Here is a 17964-nt window from a genome sequence, read left to right on the forward strand (position 1 = left end):
TGACTACTGAGATTAGCTTGTTAACATCACACTTTGAAAAAGAATTGTAGGTATTCTCTATAGTTGATTTAATGAACAGTCAGAAACTTGGTCACTAATTCATGAAACAAAAATCAGTATATATGTAAATGTAATTTTTTTTGCTTTCTTCCATTTTGTCTACATGGGTAGAATTATGTTTTGACAGTTTTGCTATTAACTACTTGATGGATCACAATATATCACTATCACCACTAATTACCACATTTTGATTAATCTTATATACTTTGGTTAATACATTTTGCAGTATGCAATATGTCACTATATTGATAAACAGTAATTATAGACATAAAGACACCTGAACTTGAAATTATCATGAAAAATGTTATTAAGAATTATGTGAAACCAAATGTTTGTTTATCTAGACATATTTGCCAGCAAAGAAAGCAATTAAAAGTAGCTGCAGAGTAAGAGGCCAACCTTCGTTAAACACGTGGTTTTAAGATTGTTACAGAACTTGTGGTGATGATAACATGGTGTCTTGGAGGATGTTAACAACTGTAGCAGAGTGTTAATTAAGAATGATGTAATCTGCAGCTCAGAATTATTAGTATCATATGTTAGTTTAGCTGGACAGGAGCAAAACCTAGTTTCAGTGATGATGAGGGCTCAAGTTGTATTTATAGTGGAAAGATTAACATTTTATTTTTATGCTGTTCCTGAGACAATTTAAAAATCCTGAATGAAATACAGTCAAATGTAAACATCAAGTCCCTAGCTCATTTACATATGTGCCAGATTTCCAAACTGATTGCTATTTGAACCTAATCTGTCATTGCTGGCTGCATTAGCTACAACAAACATTACATTTACATATTGATTTCTTATTTTGTTTTAGTGTAAATAATCCATAATTATAGTAAATTTGGTCTTTTGTTGACAAGAGCTCATATGACTCTGTAAGTTTAGAATGGAAATTTAAATTGCCATGTGTGATGCTTTTTAATTTAAAATCTTGTTGTCTCTGAAAGGATAAAAAGATCACTGTAGATCATAAAATATTCCCAGAAACAAAAAGGAGAACATTTTATAGGGCCTTTTGGAAAGATATAAATTATAAAGTATTAATGAAAAATTCAATAGCATATTCCAAGATCATTATTTACATTTTTCTAATAAAGATTCACAGTAATTTGAAAGAAATTACTGTTTTTGCTTCAAATTCAGGTCATATTTAAAAAATAAAATCTACTGGAAATGAACCCCCTAAGCCTATTATTTTTTACTGACATATCTGTTTAAAATATCTAGTACAAGAAAAGAAATAGCATACACACATAGCAGGATTGAAACAGGAGATATTTTTGATCCCGATATTGGTGTTAATGCTTTGCTTATTGTAACTACATACACAGCATTGATTTGAGAAGTATGAATTCATTGGCAACAAACCATATGTGTCAGTGGAAATAATAGTATTATTAACTAGCAGTGGCAACAAATCCGTGGTTTCCATTTACATTGATTAAAAAGCATGTTGTATTTTTGAAATTAAAAATATGGGACCCGGGGTGTCTGCGTGGCTCAGGTCATGATCCCAGCCGGGATCTTGGAATTGAGCCCTGTGTTGGGTTCCCTGCCCCCCGCCCCGCGCTTACTCTGTCACACTCTCCCTCTCTCTATCTCAAATAAATAAATAAATAAATAAAATCTTTAAAAAAAAAAAAATGGGACCCGGGGCACCTGGGTGGCTGAGTCGTTAAGCGTCTGCCTTTGGCTCAGGTCATGATCCCAAGGTCCTGGGATCAAGCCCCGCATCTGGCTCCCTGCTCAGCGGGAATCCTGCTTCTCCCTGTCTCACCCCCCCTTGCTGAGTTCCTTTCCTCGCTGTGTCTCTCTCTGTCAAATAAATAAATAAAATTCTTAAAAAATAAATAAAAAATAAAAAATGGGACCCATTTAATTGCAAGAATGGTAGCTATCAGATTGTTCAAGTATTTCTTTTTATGGTTTACATTTTTTATAGAGATACAATTTATGTACAATAAATGCACAATTGTTTTTTGCAAATTTATTTACAATTAAAAATTTTTTTTATTTGAGTGTATTTGACACACAATGTTACATTAGTTTCAGGCATACAACAGTGATTCCACAAGTTTATACCTTATGCTATGCTCACAAGTGTAGCTACTATCTGTCACCATACAATGCTATTACAATTCATTGACTATATTCCTTACACTGTGCTTTTTATTTCTGTGACTGATTGTATAACTGAAAGCCTGTATCTCCTGCTCCCTTTAACCCATACCCCAACTAAAAATTCACAGTTCTTAAGTTTCTCCCAGTTACAAGAGTTTTGACAAAAGCATATTGTTTTCTACCATAGATTTTAATGAGTGAGATTCTAATGTGTGTGTGTGTGTGTGTGTGTGTGTGTGTGTGTGTGATTAAGAGCCATTTAGAAGCTTATGCGCAACTGATAGCAGTTGTTTACATGGTGCTATGAATACAGAAACTCTAAAAGCCCTTACATTAGTCAACTCAAGCTGCTATAACAAAATACCGTAGACTGGGTGGCTTAAACAGCAGGCATTATTTCTCACAGTTCTGAGGCTGGGAAGTTCAAGATCAAGGTACTGGTAGATTTGGTTCCTGGTGAGAGCCCTCTTCCTGTCTTGTAGATGGTTGCCTTGCTGTGTCCTCACTTGGCAGAGAGAGAAAAAGCTCTGGTCTCTCTTCCTCTTCTTTTAAGGACACTAATCCCATAATGGGCCCCACCCTCATGTTTTAGCTAAATTTAACCGTCCAAAGGCCCTACCTGCAAATACCATCACATTGGGGATTAGGCTTTCAGCGTGTGAATTTAGCAGGGTCAAGGGATGGGGGAGGAAGGGTGGGACACAAACTTTCAATCCATAAGAGCCCTGAAACCTGTCTGAATTTGTTGTATTTCCTAGTTTCGTTGTTTAATCTTGGTGGATTTATACTTTTATAACAGTGTTTCCCTTAGAACTGGTAACTGAGGCCAGTGTAGCCTGGCCAAATCTGCTAGCTGAAGAATTTAAGAGGGAATTCCTGATTCAAGGAATTGCTGGAAAGGAAATCCTTAAATTACTGTTATTATCCTTGATTCAGGATATCCTGCCTACTACCGTGCTACCCTGTGAAATGGGCCTGCTACTATTTGGCAGGAAGAAAGCCATTCCTCTTAATCAGGAATTAACAACAGGTATATAGTTACATGATGATCAAAAGATTGTTTCACTACCATAATGCAGCCTTAAGTTAACCTTGAAAAATCACTGCATCATACATATTAAATAACCATGTGCTTTCTGCATAAGTGAATTACTAAAGTGCTCTCTCAATGTGAAATAAACTCAGTCAAGATAGTTAGACTGTTACATTTATTTCATAATGTTACTTTTATCAATACTTGATCCATAGAGGCTAATAATTTATGGCTTTTTATGTCCACATGTATAAAAATGTATGTGTAGCTTCAAATTTATTTATTTACTGGGGCCTATGTGTTAAAATTTGCTATATATTATTTTTCCCTTATTAAAAAAAGCTAGGGGGGAATATAAAATGTGTTAAACTAATTCAGTGAATTAAAATGAAACTGGTACCTATTAGAAGACAGATATTTTATAGATGACCTCTTGATTTCTGATAAATATTCATAGTTAAATTGGAATAGGATCTCCCCAGGCAGAGGTGGACTATTCTGTTAATGAAAGGGCACTAGAAGTGTAAGACTTCTGGACAAAAAAGAAAGCAGAGAAGGGATGTTCTACCAGAACTATTTCTAGAATTGTGTTGGTGACTTCAATATTAATGCTTAGTTATAATACTGAGAATTTTAAGGGAGTGGCTGGCCTTCTTTTCCTTCCTTCCTTCCTTCCTTCCTTCCTTCCTTCCTTCCTTCCTTCCTTCCTTCCTTCCTTCAGTTCCCTCTTTTATATCCTCTCCCTCATTGGAAAGATTTTATTTATTTATTTATGTATTTGTGTATTTATGTATTTATTTATTTAATTTATTTAGGGGGGGAGAGTAGGAGGAGGAACAGAGGGAGAGGGAGAGAGAGAATCCCAAGCAGACTCTATGCTGAGCGTGGAGCCCAATGTGGGGCTTGATCCTGTGACCCTGAGACCATGACCTGAACTGAAATCAAGAGTCAAAGGCTCAACTGACTGAGCCACCCAGGCTCCTAGTCCCCGCACCATTCCCCGCCAATTTTAAAATGAAGAAACTGACTAGGGGAGTTAAGAGATGGTATATATGAAAATATCTAACACTTTATCTACTAATTGCTTAAAAATGTTAATGTTCATTGTAATATCATGTAGGGTATTATATTTTTTGCACATAGCCACTAGCTTTAAGCTTGGAACAATGTATGTGATTCTTATTACAGTTTGAACGTTAATTTCACTCTGAATTTGAAGGTAGAGTAATGGTAAGTATTAACAGCCCTTGTCTGTTTATAGAAACAAAATCATCTTTTTTTAAGATTTTATTTATTTATTTTAGAGAGAGAGAGAGAGAGGGAGCACATAAGAGCGGGGGGAGGGGCAAAGGGAGAGAGAGAAGCACACTCACCGCTGAGCAGGGAGCCCAATTCGGGGCTCCATCCTGGGACCCTGAGATCATGACCTGAGCCAAAGGCAAATGTTTAACCGACTGAGCCATCCAGGCACCCCCAAAATCATCTTCTTGTTGGTAAATGAAAATGTTCTAACAGAAAGGAAAATCATGATGAAGAATAAAAAATTAAAAACCTTACAGTGAGGAGAGAATAGATATTCTATTGAAATCATTTTTTGCTATGGGTTAAAATTCAAACTGTTTTTAAAAAGGTTGTACATTTATCTACACCTTTCCTTTTCCCTCTAATTGAAGAGAAAACATGCCATTAAAAAAAAAATCATTTCATGGTATTTCTCACCTACCCACTTTGGTTGGCAGTCGTCCTAAGAGCTACTCTAAAGGTCAAAAGTTGAAGTAGAATTACTTTGCATTTTGAAGGTAAAAGAGAGACTGCTTGAAGGTGGATTATCTGAGGCTAACTATCCTAATCAACCTTTAGAAGACACTTAGAAAATTGCTCCTAGGTGCGATAACAGGTGAGGACTCAATTCATTCTGCTAAGTTGTAGCTAGAATCAGTTGCCTAGATGATATTTTAGCAATAAAGTCTTTGCAAATTATGCCAATCACCACAGTAAATTCTTTACAGCTTTCAACCCATTTCATTTTAATCCCCCCCCAAAAGAAAAACCCCTCAGAAAACCAAGAAACAAAACTACTCAGTTTACTTGCCAGCTTCTGTGGAAAGCCTCTGTGGTTAAATTTAACTATTCTTCCTTTTTATTTCCATAGCACCCTGGGAGAAGTGGTATTAGAGTTCTTAGCAAACAGTACCAAAGATGAGTTGTAAGTTTGCTTGTCTCCCAGTCTCTCAATAAACTCAATGAAGGCAGAACTGTGATTTTATCGGGTTCCCTTCCCCAGTACCTGGAGGACAAATCCTGAGTTAGACCTGGGTCACTGCTACTTATTTTGTGTGTGTCATTAGGCAAGTAGGGTAACATCAGTTTTCTCATCTGTAAAATGGAAAATGATAATCATAACTTCATAAAGTTGACATGAAGTTCTTAATGCCTGATATATAGTAGCACTCATTAAAAGGTTACCCATCATTGTTAATGGCTGAGTAAATGAGTCAGGCTGGAGTCTGAGGTCACAGATAATACCCTCAGCTTACTCCTCCAGATGAACCATTCTTACAAGGAACATGAATGTGGTATAGCAACCCCAAGCAAGACCTGTGTAAAAAAGAACACTGTGAGTCTGAATAACATTAGGCATAATATACAATTATGTTCAATGCATCAAAAAAATGTTTCATTCTTATTGTAAGATTTTAAAGTATGGGTACCCCTCAAAAGTGTTCTGTTTTCAGTAAGTTATATGATAGGCCACCTTAAAACTTATATGCAATAAAATTCCCACTTGGCTTTCTAAAATTTAATATTCATAGTTCTATGAAGGATTATTATCCTTTTCCTGAGGAGGAAATTGAGAATTTACAGAATAATTAAGTACCTAAAATGGGGCCTTATGTGGTAGACATTCAGCAAATATGTTGAATGTATGATTGACTTTTCAAAATCAAACAACTAGCAAGTAGTAGAGCAGGGGCTTAAACCTGGCTCTGTGAACTTTGAGCAGTTTAAAGCTATAAATATTTTCTCTTGCCAACTTACCCTCTGCCAGGACTATCGAGAAATTGTAGAACTAGACTAAAGTGATTTTTTTTCTTTAGAGAGAGGGGCAGAAAGAGAGGGAGAGACAGAATCTTAAGCAGACTCTGCACCCAGTGTGGAGCCTGACACAGGGCTCAGTCTCAAGACCTGAGATCATGACCTGAGCTGAAATCAAGAGTTAGACACTTAACCAGCATCTGAGCCACCCAGATGCCCCAAAAGTGATGTTCTTCTAAAGTAGTCTGGCAGTTAATGCTGGTCCTGGCAAACCTTTTTGCAAAGTTATTTTACAAGTCTGCCAGTCAATATCAAGAAACATATCTAAGGAATTGCATAAAAGCAAGCACTGAAAGTATTAAACATATGTGTAGATCCATATGTAAAGATAAAGGAGGATCTATATAATAAGACTTAGAGAATTCTGAGCTTCTTAGCCTTGCATGTGAAGCCCCCATAATGGTGGTCTTTAATTTTTTATAGTTTTCTTTTTCACAAACCCTTCTTCACATTTCCTTATACTTCTTCCTCATTGCTTTCTACATCTTTCTCTATGTTTTCCAGTCTCCGTCTCTGCTCAAACTAGTCTATGCCTGAAATCATCCTCCATATCTACTTGTCAAATTACTATCCATTCTTCATATTACTCCAGAGTACTGTCTCCTTTCTTCACAATCTTCACATCTCTTTTAAATTCTGTAAATAGTCTGTCTTGACTGTTACAAATAATAGGAATCAAATAATTATAGGAAGAATGAATGAATTGTGAACTCCTAGCAGGCAGGAGTCTTATTCATCTTTGTATCCCCAAAGCACCCTAGCCATTTGGGAGATAGGATGCTGATGTTTAAAGAACATAGAATGAAATATAGTTTAGAAACTTGGTTTCATCTTTTTGTACTGCATGACCTTGGGCAATTACTTAACCTTTCTGAACCACAATTTTGTGAATAAAATGGCAAAAAATATGCAGTTATATGCAGTTCAGAATATGCAAAACTATTTCTTAATTATGTATAGGATTTGATTGAATCACTTTTGAATATGCTAGTTGCTAAGGGAAATACTGATGAATAATAAGATATTTATCCTCAAAAGTCTTATAGTCTTGAATTAAGGACTTCCACAGATGAAACAAAGCAAACTATACAGAATATGCTATAATTAAGTATTAAATGAATTATATGATAAAGGAATTCAGAGAAGAGGGAGTCTATAATAAATACAAATGGTAGGCCATGAGGTGGCCTGAAAGCTGTGCAGTATTGGGGTAGCTGCGAAAGGGGATGAGAACAACATGAACAGAGATTGAATTGAGTGTAGTGTGATGTTTTTGACATGAGAAGTTAGCCAAGCTCTAGAGCAAAAGCCAAATTTTGTAGAATAGTTGTGAAAGCCCCTGAAATTCCAAGTAGACTTTCCATTACTTGCCACTTTTGACCCCAAATTCATTTAATATACGGATATTGAACATTGACCCAACCTACTCTTTGGGCCTCATTACACTCCTCCCACACACCCTTCGTTGTGGTCATAATGAACTTTTCACAATTTCCTGAACACTGTGATTTTTTCTGACCTTACTGTACTTAATGTCTCAGCATCACTTAGCATAATTACTCATGCTTTCCTAATTGAAACAGTTACTTATACTGGACTTTCTTGGTCTTTCTCTTATCTTACTGACCATTTATCAATCTCCTTTGCTCTGACTTCTCCTTTGCTTGATTTCAAATGATTGGAATGCCCAGGGCTCCATCCTGGTCTCTCTCCTTTTCTCTAAGCAACCTATTTCTCTAGGTTATTTCTTTTGCCCACAAAATCTAAATATGGTCAATATGCTATGAACTCTCCTGCTCTGAACTGCCTTTGTTGACCTTTACCTGTGTACAGATGTACGTGATACCTCTTTTTGGATATCTAATAGGCATCTTAAACTTAATATAGCCAAAACTTCACTCTCAGTTTCCCCACCCAACCTGTTCCTACCCCAGTTTTCCTCGTTAAATCCAATTCCATTCTTCCATTTGCTTAGGCCAGAAGCTTGGGGTTATGTTTTTCTCTCATTCCATTAGTAATTTGTCTGGCTTCTACCTCTAAAAGATACCTGAACCTGACAACACTTCACCCTCTTTGCCTCTACTACCCTAGTCCAAGTCACCACCACTTCTTGCCAGGACTAGCCTCCTAAGTCTCCTAGTTCTTCCTGCCTTTACTCTTTCTTCACCGTAGCCTAAGCAGCTGGAATAATATTGTATACATGTAAATGTAAGTCAGTTCTTAACTATTTCCCTGTGTGAAACCTCTAGTGGCTTTCCATTGCAATTACTATAAATATCAAGTTCTTTACTATGGTCTGCAAGGACCTACATGATCAGACTACTGCTATCTCTCTCTTATCATACCAGCCTCATCTTAAATGGCACTTCCTCAGAGATGCTTTTCCTAACTCTTCTGTTGAATATAACTCCCTTCACCCTGCCCCTCTGTTACCTTTTTAATTGTAATCCTGTTTTATTTACTTCACAGCACTTAGTATTTTCTCAAATTACTTACTCATTTATTTGGTTATTGTCTGTCTCCTTTACTGGAATGTAAGTTTCATGAAAGCAGGGATCATGTTTTTCTTGTTCACTACTGTATCCCTAGCAGCTAGAACAATGTCATAAATATACATAGGTGCTCAATAAATACATGTTAACTGAGTGAATGAACATGCTGTGTTCTTCCACTTATTATTTCCTTATCTAAAAAGTGCCACCCTTCTTTCTTCCCCAAACGAAGCAAAAATTTCATGCCTTCCAAATGATAAACACAAAGGTCCTACTTACCTAACTTCATATTTCAACTTATATTTTTCTTCCCCTTTGAAGCTTTCCCTAACCATTTCCCTCTTTCTTAGTTGTACCTATTACATTTTACTCTGGCTGTTTATGTATCTGTCTACCCTTCTTAGATTGTGAAGTTTTTTATGGACAGGACCTATGTATTTGGGTTGGTTTCCTTAGCACATGGAATAATGCAAGGCATTGACTTAATGTTGATAAATACATGACTCAACATCAAAATCTTAATCCCCTAGTAGTTTTCCAGAAAGTAACATTGCTTTCTGAGATACAAAGATGGATAAGGCTCTTGCCTTCTGGAAATTCACAATTTATTCATTGTTCAATAAATATTTATCTGCATTGTGACAGGCATTATGCTTAACTGCTAAGGATACAGTGACAAAGCTTCCTGCCTAAAGAAACTCTGTTTTAGTTGGGTATTACTTCCTTTGATTTTGATTAATAATATTTCATTCTGTATATTGGTGTTTCCTAGGTATTTTTAGTCTGTAATTAACCTGGGAACTCTATGGGAGACAATGGGAGAGACAGATTAACTACCTAATGTTAAATTGCATGTATGTTTATCACATAGTTACAGAATAGCAAAGGAGGAGTAATGGAGGCCAGAACTGTGTAGCACACCCAAATTGTTTTCCCAATTCTGCAGGCATGGCACAATTATACTCAAGGCTGCCAGTATAGATTATTCATACACAACAGTGGCAGATTTTTATTTTCAGTGTTGATAGTGCTTTTTAATACTGTCATAAACAAATAGAACCATGACTAATGTTTCTTTTTTTTCTTTAAATTTTTTTATTGTTATGTTCATGACTAATGTTTCTTAATTTATTTGGTTAATTTCATGTACTCTTCATGGTTCTGACACATTTCTAACATTTTGGTTAATGTTGCTCTGAATTCTCCAATTTCTAAATTCTGTGTATTCCTCAGTCCTAAGTGAAAGCACAGATATTTTGAAGGAATTTTGATATAGCAGGTAAAGTTCTGGAGATTTCAGTATTTTCTGAATTTTGATTGAAACCATATTTCTATTCTTACACAGCATTCATGAGTATAAACACTATTTTATATTTCTGTTCTTCTAAAACACCTATTTCACTTGGATTTGAACCAGAGTCTTTGAATATGCATCTTACTGGCATATTTGGAATTTTATATAATTGAAAAAATTCGGTTCTCTTGGAAGAAGTACATATGCAGACAATAGCATATGACTTCTAGAAAATTCTTATGTATGCAAAGTGTTTAGAATTGAAGTTTAAAAACACCTTGGTAGAGAAGGAGTTAACAGGTTAGCTCCCCTTGGTTGCTCTCAGCATGCTCTCTTGCCTTTAGGAGCTGAAAAGATGATAACATTGGGCCCGGACATGCCTGTGTGGAGGTTGTGGTACTCCTGGGGTTTTTGCAGCTAGCTGTAAAGCAAGCTAGAACATGTTCATCTCAGAGTTCCTTGTTTTTCTTTCAACCCTTTCAGTGCCCTGCAGGAGTCATTAAATCAAAACTTCATGCTGATCATCACCCACCGAGAAGTCCAGCGGGAGTACAACCTGAACTTCTCAGGAAGCAGTACCATTCAAGAGGTGAGTTATGTCTCATAGCTAAGGAATAAAGGTAGCTCATTACAGTTAATGTTGACCCTGTTAAAGAGGGCTTATCTGTTCTAGTTGGAAACTCTCTTTATGTTTCATTATTGGGTTCTTAATTTTAATTAACTGGAGCATCAATGATTACTGTAGATCTATTTAATGACTTGACCTAGAAAGATAGATGTTATAAATGAGAGCTCTTGATAACTCTTAAAATAGTCAACTTAAAACCTTGCTTAAAAATAGTTCATTGTTATATAATGTATTTTACAGTTTTATAGTAATAGTTAAAAATATTAATTTGGAAATTGTTGACAGCATGCATTTTCGAATATGCCCATATTTTATTTGAAAGGTTGCTCTCAAATGTATTATTTGTAATGTGTACCCTGCCTTTTTCCAAAAGGAGTTTGAGGAGGCTTTTCTTTAGTAGCTCAATCCCAACATTAGACAGTCATTAGACAGTATTTGTGAGATGCTGTTGGAGACTGTCAGTCTTTAGCTTAGAATATCTGAGATATAGTGTCAATATTTTCTTCAACATGGCCAACCAGGGCCACTGTTTCAAAAAAGAACCGCCCCCAAGAGAGAAAAGGTACCTTTTTGCCTGTGGCCCCACCCACTTAAAAGCCAGTAATTTATCTCCATCTGGGTAAAATGTATAAGGCTTTGACAGGATTGTGTTTAGAAACACTGAAATGACGATTATGACAGTTACGTCTTGTTAATTGTGAAGACAGCAATCATTTGTCTACTGATATTTTTATAAAGATAATTGTGCTTAATCTTGGATTATTTCATTAATTTTTTCTTGGTCTACATTGTTTAAGATAATTATTAATGTCATATTGAAAGAATGAGTTGTTTTCACCTAATCATTTTTCAGACGTATATGAATTGTTTTAGTAGTGGTTAGACTATTAATGGTTTCCTTTTTGGATGTTTTGTCAATGAATTTCAACTTCTGAATTTGCCATAAGTAGCTCATTGCTTAAAGTTTATTTTCTCTGTTTATCACTTGAATAGTTTGTTGACTAGTAACTAAAATCTTTAAAATTTTTCTTGGCCCCTACTTTGAATCATAAGTTTGAATTATTTGATTTTTTTTTCCCAGAATTTTAAGCGTATTAATTGGCATTTCATTTTAACCTCTATAATGGGTGTTCTAGTCTCTAAATTTTCAATTCCTTGGATGATCATTGTTGCTTTTACTTTAGAAATAATGTTTAACTATGGCTCTATAGCAGATTTATTCTGGTAACTTCATGGTAGTAAAATTTAAATTACATATTGGATGTAATTAAATAAGGAAATTTAGTTTCAAAACAACTCCATTTTAATCAAGAAAAGCAAAAATAATACAAAGTAAATTTCATTTTGTTGATTTACTTTTTTAAATTGAAGACTAGTACAATGCTTGATGGATAAATATACACTGCTATATTTTTTTTTCTGATTGAAATTTTTATAGCCAAAATTTTTTACCTTTTTTTTTTTACATTTTTTAAAACATTTCTATAGTTTAAGTGTGTTTCAACTTTCTCCCACAAGAGGGCAGAAAGGACTATTAAACTGATAGTCTAAAAATGTCATTCAGTGTTTTCAAATTAGCTTCTCTTATATTAACAAAAAGGAGCATAATGGCCAAGTTATTGTTTGATTTACAGATAATTGGCATATTGCAGGGAGGAGACTTAATTTCACCCTTTTAAATTAAACAGGGAGATTTAAAAAGACATAAAATATTCATTAATGTTCGGTGATTATAAAGTAGTGGCATATATTTATTTTGCCTTTATTACTGTTTCGATGGGAAAATACTGCAAATATTTCCGAAATCGAGTTGGCCATACTGACAAGTTGAAATGTTTAAGCAGCGTTAATGCAGTCTGCTCACACCTGATATCCTATGCAGAATGATTCAAAATGACTACATCAATTATTAAAAGAAATATTTAAAATTCTGTAAATGTGCCATTGTGTGCCACAGTTGGCTGAAACTGTTCTCCATGGCCTGCTATTTAGATTATCCAATATATTTTAAGCTTCAAGGACTTGAAAACAGTAAACCATTTTCAGACCATTTTCTAAATGAAAAATGTCCCAGAAATATTTCTGCAAAGACGGATATTCTTGTGTATTTCTTCACAAGAGTTTGATTTCTTCTTTTTCTTTTTTCTCCCCCCCTTTTAAGTTTATTTAAAATAATATTTTGAAATTCTAGGTGCCAGGACAAAATAAATGCAATTTCTAGTATCAGTGCTTTTTGTGAGTAGACAGGTACATGGAAGCTCCTTTATTCTGTACAATTTAGTAAAAAAGAATATAGGATTATAGTCTCTGGGCCTAGGATCACACTCTGTAGGCCTAGTCCCAAGACTTTTCTTCTTCAACTTATGGAATATTTCGGGGTTTGGGGTGGTTCGGGAGGAATAGTTGCTCTTATGCTACAGGCATGCAACCCACAGTGATACTTAAGTATGTCCTTTTTTGTTGTATGATTGAAAGTCAGTTTGCAACACAATAAAAATAAAATGTCAATATGATTTTGCAGTATGGTTTTATAAATGTTAGAATTTTTGCTATTAATGTGGAAGCTTAATGATGCCATATATCTTAAATTATAAATTAATTTCTGTCATCAGTTTCAGAAATCTCTTTTCAGTGTTGTTTAATAGTTCAAAGAATGAATTCTGACCAATACATGAGGGAAAGGAAGAAAAAAACACCTGATTTTTTTCTAGGGTAGGAGTATATTATTTTTGTTACAGGTGAAGGAATAGCCCATTTTTTGCTATTTTTAAATTTTGAAAGCCTTGTGTATATAAAAAAAAAGCTTTTCCCCAGAGACAAATTTGTATTAAATGAAATAGCGTTGAAAAGGCACTATGATTTCAACTTTATTTAGACGAAATACATTTTTTAAAATACTGAATTAGAAAATAGAATTTAGATGCAGTTTGAATTTCAAATAAACTCATCAGTGACCATATGTTCATGCAAGTTAGTGGTGATAAACCGTAGTTGTGCAAGTGTTTGTTCATTCTGGCTCTGTGGTCTCTTGCCTCACAATGCATGACTTATGTCCTTTGGGTGCTCTAGATTTTAATTTAAGCTACTTAGATATTGAGGGTTTTTTTAAACTCTTTACAAATCATTCCACTTACATTATCCTTCTACTTGAGGAAAAGGCAATGATAGTATAAAAAGGTCAGACTGGAAAGTTGCAAGTAGTCATAGAATAAAAATCCCTTCTCTTCTTCCATTTCAACAAAGCGCTTATGAAATTATCAGATAATATGACAATTACTTTGTGACAGTCATCTTTCCACCTTTTTGGGTCCTGAAGTAGCCTCTTGCCACACTTTAAAACAGTGTATTTCTTTGAAAATTTAAACAAGCTTACCTTATTTTAATGAATTTTCTACACTGAGAATTCAAATTTTTAAACAGTCGATTATACAGATTCTAGTAATACTAATACTATTAAAATCTGTGATTACAAATGCACTTGGGATTGGTTAAATTAAGGGAAAAAAGATTGATTTGCCTAGTGCAAATCCTAAACCCAGGTGTGGAAAAGGATATGAAGTCCCTGAAATCAAGCCAACTTTTCTTGGAAACCAATTCTTTGTTGTCCATATTACTATTGCAAAAGCTTCTATTAAGCAGAATACCCGCTTTTCTTTGCCGATGTCATACAAACTTAAGGAATACACACATGACCCAGAATAACAATAATAAGAAACCTAAGTATTTTTGGTATGGAATCATGGAGTATTACTTATCTGTTATAGCGAGAAGCATGATAAATAGCTATTGGAATTATTTAAATCCTCTTCCAAGTTTCACTCTACCCTAGAATTCTCACTGTTCTTATTAATGTTGATTTAGTTCTTAAGGGGAATGAAAGGGGAAAATTGATGACCTATAAAGATATATCTTGCATAAAATAGTGAAACATTTCACTACTAATATTAGTGATTGTCAAGTGAGAAGCCAGTAGTTTAAATTAGCAACAAGAAGTGAACTAAATATATAAATCATACCAGTCTTTAAAAATAATCTTGGCTAAATAATTGTGAAATCATGAGGCTAGTTCGGATTCTGCAAATTTGAAACTTGGGTTGGGTTTTGTGCCTATTTTTCTATTAGCTACTTTCTGAACTTGCTTGACTAATGTATATTTCAAAGTATTCTCCTTTGATGCTAGAGATCATTAACAGTATTAAATATGTAGTTTTCTAGAGATTGTACTAATAAGCAATTTTCTGGTATTGGGTTGACCATAACTACTTAACTAACATGCCCTTTCTGTAAATGTTTTAGGTATAGTTGTTTTTTGTTTGTTTTGTTTTGTTTTTTTTGTTTGTTTGTTTTCCAGTTTAGAGAGGGCGGGGGTGCTGGCACAGAACTGAAGAGTAGACTAGCTGAGAATGTGCATATGCAAGAGGGTAAATTAAATTGTGTGCTTATTTAATTAAAAGTTTAAGTGGTTTATAAATTTACTTCAAGATAAACGGCATATATAAACTCAATTAGAATGAACCCATTTTAATTAGCATATATCATAGTTTGATTTTTTAAAATTTGAAATCACAAATGACATCTTAGCAAGAATGAAAGAGATATAATTTCTTAAGCAATCGGGCAATGAATTCAAGCCTTTATTCAGCTTTGAGAAAAGGACATTATGAGTTTCTTTTAAATATGCATGTATATTATTAGTTTCAAGTTGAAATTTATAATCTGTTGAAGTCATACCACTTTAAGTGAACAAATTGCTAATGATCATTTTATAAATATTGAGGTTACCTGTGATTCTTAGTAAATCATCCCCTTAGGAAATAAGTTTAAGTAATATTTACAATGCAGCCATTTGGAACTGACAAGTCTTTTTCTCTCCCCAAAAGTATTTTAGAATAATCTCTCTGGGAAATTTTTTTTAAGCCCATGTAAGTATTTCTTCACATACTTTTCAAGAGGATAGAAACAATGAAATTTTGTTAAGAATTAAGGGCAATGCTTTGGTCCTTTGTTACTTAAGATATGTGTATCCTAACATCTGCTTAGCTGACCATGTTTCATAATCTGTGATTCGTGTGTTGGTAGTTTTGAAATGTCTGGGTTAAGAGAAATTACGTTCAGTTATCAGAAACTAATAAACATAAGACATTTTTATATGCAAGAAAAGGCAGAGAGTAAATAATTGCACTGGTGACCAATACTGTAATAATCCTGTTTTACAATATGCACTTGACAGGTTGTAATAGTGCTAATTGAAGAGACTAATTCACACTTGCTTCATTCTATTCAAAGGCAAAATCAGCAGCTTGTTTTGCTTTTGACCAGATGGTCCTCATGAACACCTACTGTGCACTTTAAGTGCTTTACTAGAATTACAAAGGCTGGGGGCTGCGTTCGACTCCAAATGATTTGAGAAGAGAGAGGGAGACAGAGAGAGAGAGAGGGGGAAAAAAAACCCTCTGTGCTCAATGGATTTGGTGCAAGTAAATTAATTCTAGTGGACCCATTACACACTGAGCCCCCTTTTCAAAGCTCTGAGCCTCCTCGCTTGCTCTGTAGCAATGAGAAAGAGAAAGAGAAAGGCAGATTACTGCAAACAGAAATAAAAAAAAGGGCTATGAAAGGGAGAAAAGAGGCCTTGAAGCCTTTCATATCATTTGAGTTTTTCAAGTGCGTTATTTTTGGGGAGGGTGGATATATGAAAAGCCAATTGGAGTTTTTTTTGTTTTAAAGTGCGCTATTTAAGCACCATGAATATAGGCGCAAGAGCAACAGTTGACTGAGTTTACTGTGGGGAAGCTTTGTGTCCGAGGATGAATCAAATTCATTATATTCAACTCTTTGTGTTTTAACATGAATGTAGGGTTAGTTTCACAAGACTGTGTCTGTTTAGGATAATTATAATTTAATATTTTCCTTTCATAAAGTTATCACTGTAGATGTCTAAAATTTTAATCAAAGCAGATTTTGTACATTGACTTTGAAGCACCCTGACAGTTTAAAATTCAAAGGAAAGCTTTTTTAGTTTTCAAAAGAAAAGAAAGGCTTATTCTAATGGCATTGAAGCAGAGATTATTATAACTAATTAGAAGTCACACATCTGTTAGCTTTTGGTTTGTGACTTACTTATGTATTTTTTTGAGTAAAATATATACTTTAAAAATATATTGCTGTTATTGAGTGAACCCAAAGGGATAAAATTCACTTAATAGAGAGCCATTTATTTGAGCCAACCATTTTGCAAATTTCTACACGGTCCCTTAAAAATATGTAGTATATTAAAGTCCATTAAATGTGAATGGAATTGTATAATTAATAACCTGAAATTGGAATACACTTCCAAACAAAATATTCTCACATAGTTCTTGTTAGGATAATTCTGATTATTAACCAAAGTTATTATGACACAACAAGAAAATTAGCTAGCCCAGATTGTGCAGATTTATAATTATCCTTAAAGCTGTTTACGTACAATTGTAATTTGGAATACTGACACTGTAAAATAATGAATTCTAAGCTATGTGGGTTAGATAAGATACAAGGGATTACATCTAGGACATGTCAATTTTGTATGTTTTTATACTTTTAAGTTTAGTTCTCGTGATACATTTTTGTTGCATAGTCTACTTTTGTTTGATGGCATACTGACACTAATTCAAGTGCATTTTTATTGTAGTTATTAGCAAAGAATACAACAAAATCTTGCCAATAATATATAACTTAAAGATAATTGTAAACAATTCATAGAGAAGACTGTTTCTAAGTTTGGCCAATCTCTTTAAATGAATGTCTAGAATTTATACTTTAAAAGGCATAAAGCACTAATAATGCTTTACATATCAATATATGTTAATTACATTCTTAGCAAATGTAGAAATGTAAAAACAACTACAAAAACATTTTGAGTTTTATTTTTCAAAGACTTTTAATAGTAGCATGCCTTCTTTAATATTTAAAATAAAATTTGTTTCATTTCCTATTAATGTCATTACTTTGGGACTTCATTCATTGAAATACAAGTTTTGAGGTGGGGAAGAATATAAGGGGAATCCCCAAACCTTCAGCCAACAAAACATATAATGAAATTTATAAGCAATGAGGTGTTAATGAATTGATATCCTTTGGGAGAAAAGGATTTCTAGAAAAAATATGAATGATTAGGAAAACTTACTGAAAAATTTTTTGCAGTGGGCTAAAAATGAAGGTAAGACTACTAGATTCTCTTTCTTGTAGGTACCATAAA

General features: G+C 34.1%; 1 protein-coding gene across 3 annotated transcripts in view; it reads left to right on the plus strand.

The window, feature by feature from the left end:
• FAF1 (Fas associated factor 1) overlaps nt 1–17964 on the plus strand; it is a 489058-nt gene that overhangs the window by 239384 nt on the left and 231710 nt on the right. For all 3 annotated transcript variants that reach the window (XM_028106760.2, XM_028106761.2, XM_028106762.2), the window contains exon 7: nt 10583–10688. In XM_028106760.2, the coding sequence (XP_027962561.1) occupies nt 10583–10688 (106 nt within the window). The remainder of the gene's footprint in view (nt 1–10582; nt 10689–17964) is intronic.

The sequence above is a fragment of the Eumetopias jubatus genome, unplaced genomic scaffold (genome assembly GCF_037043125.1).
Source record: "Eumetopias jubatus isolate StellerSeaLion01/CBP00866 unplaced genomic scaffold, mEumJub1_p1.0 scaffold_4, whole genome shotgun sequence".
In the NCBI taxonomy this organism is placed as follows: Eukaryota; Metazoa; Chordata; class Mammalia; order Carnivora; family Otariidae; genus Eumetopias; species Eumetopias jubatus.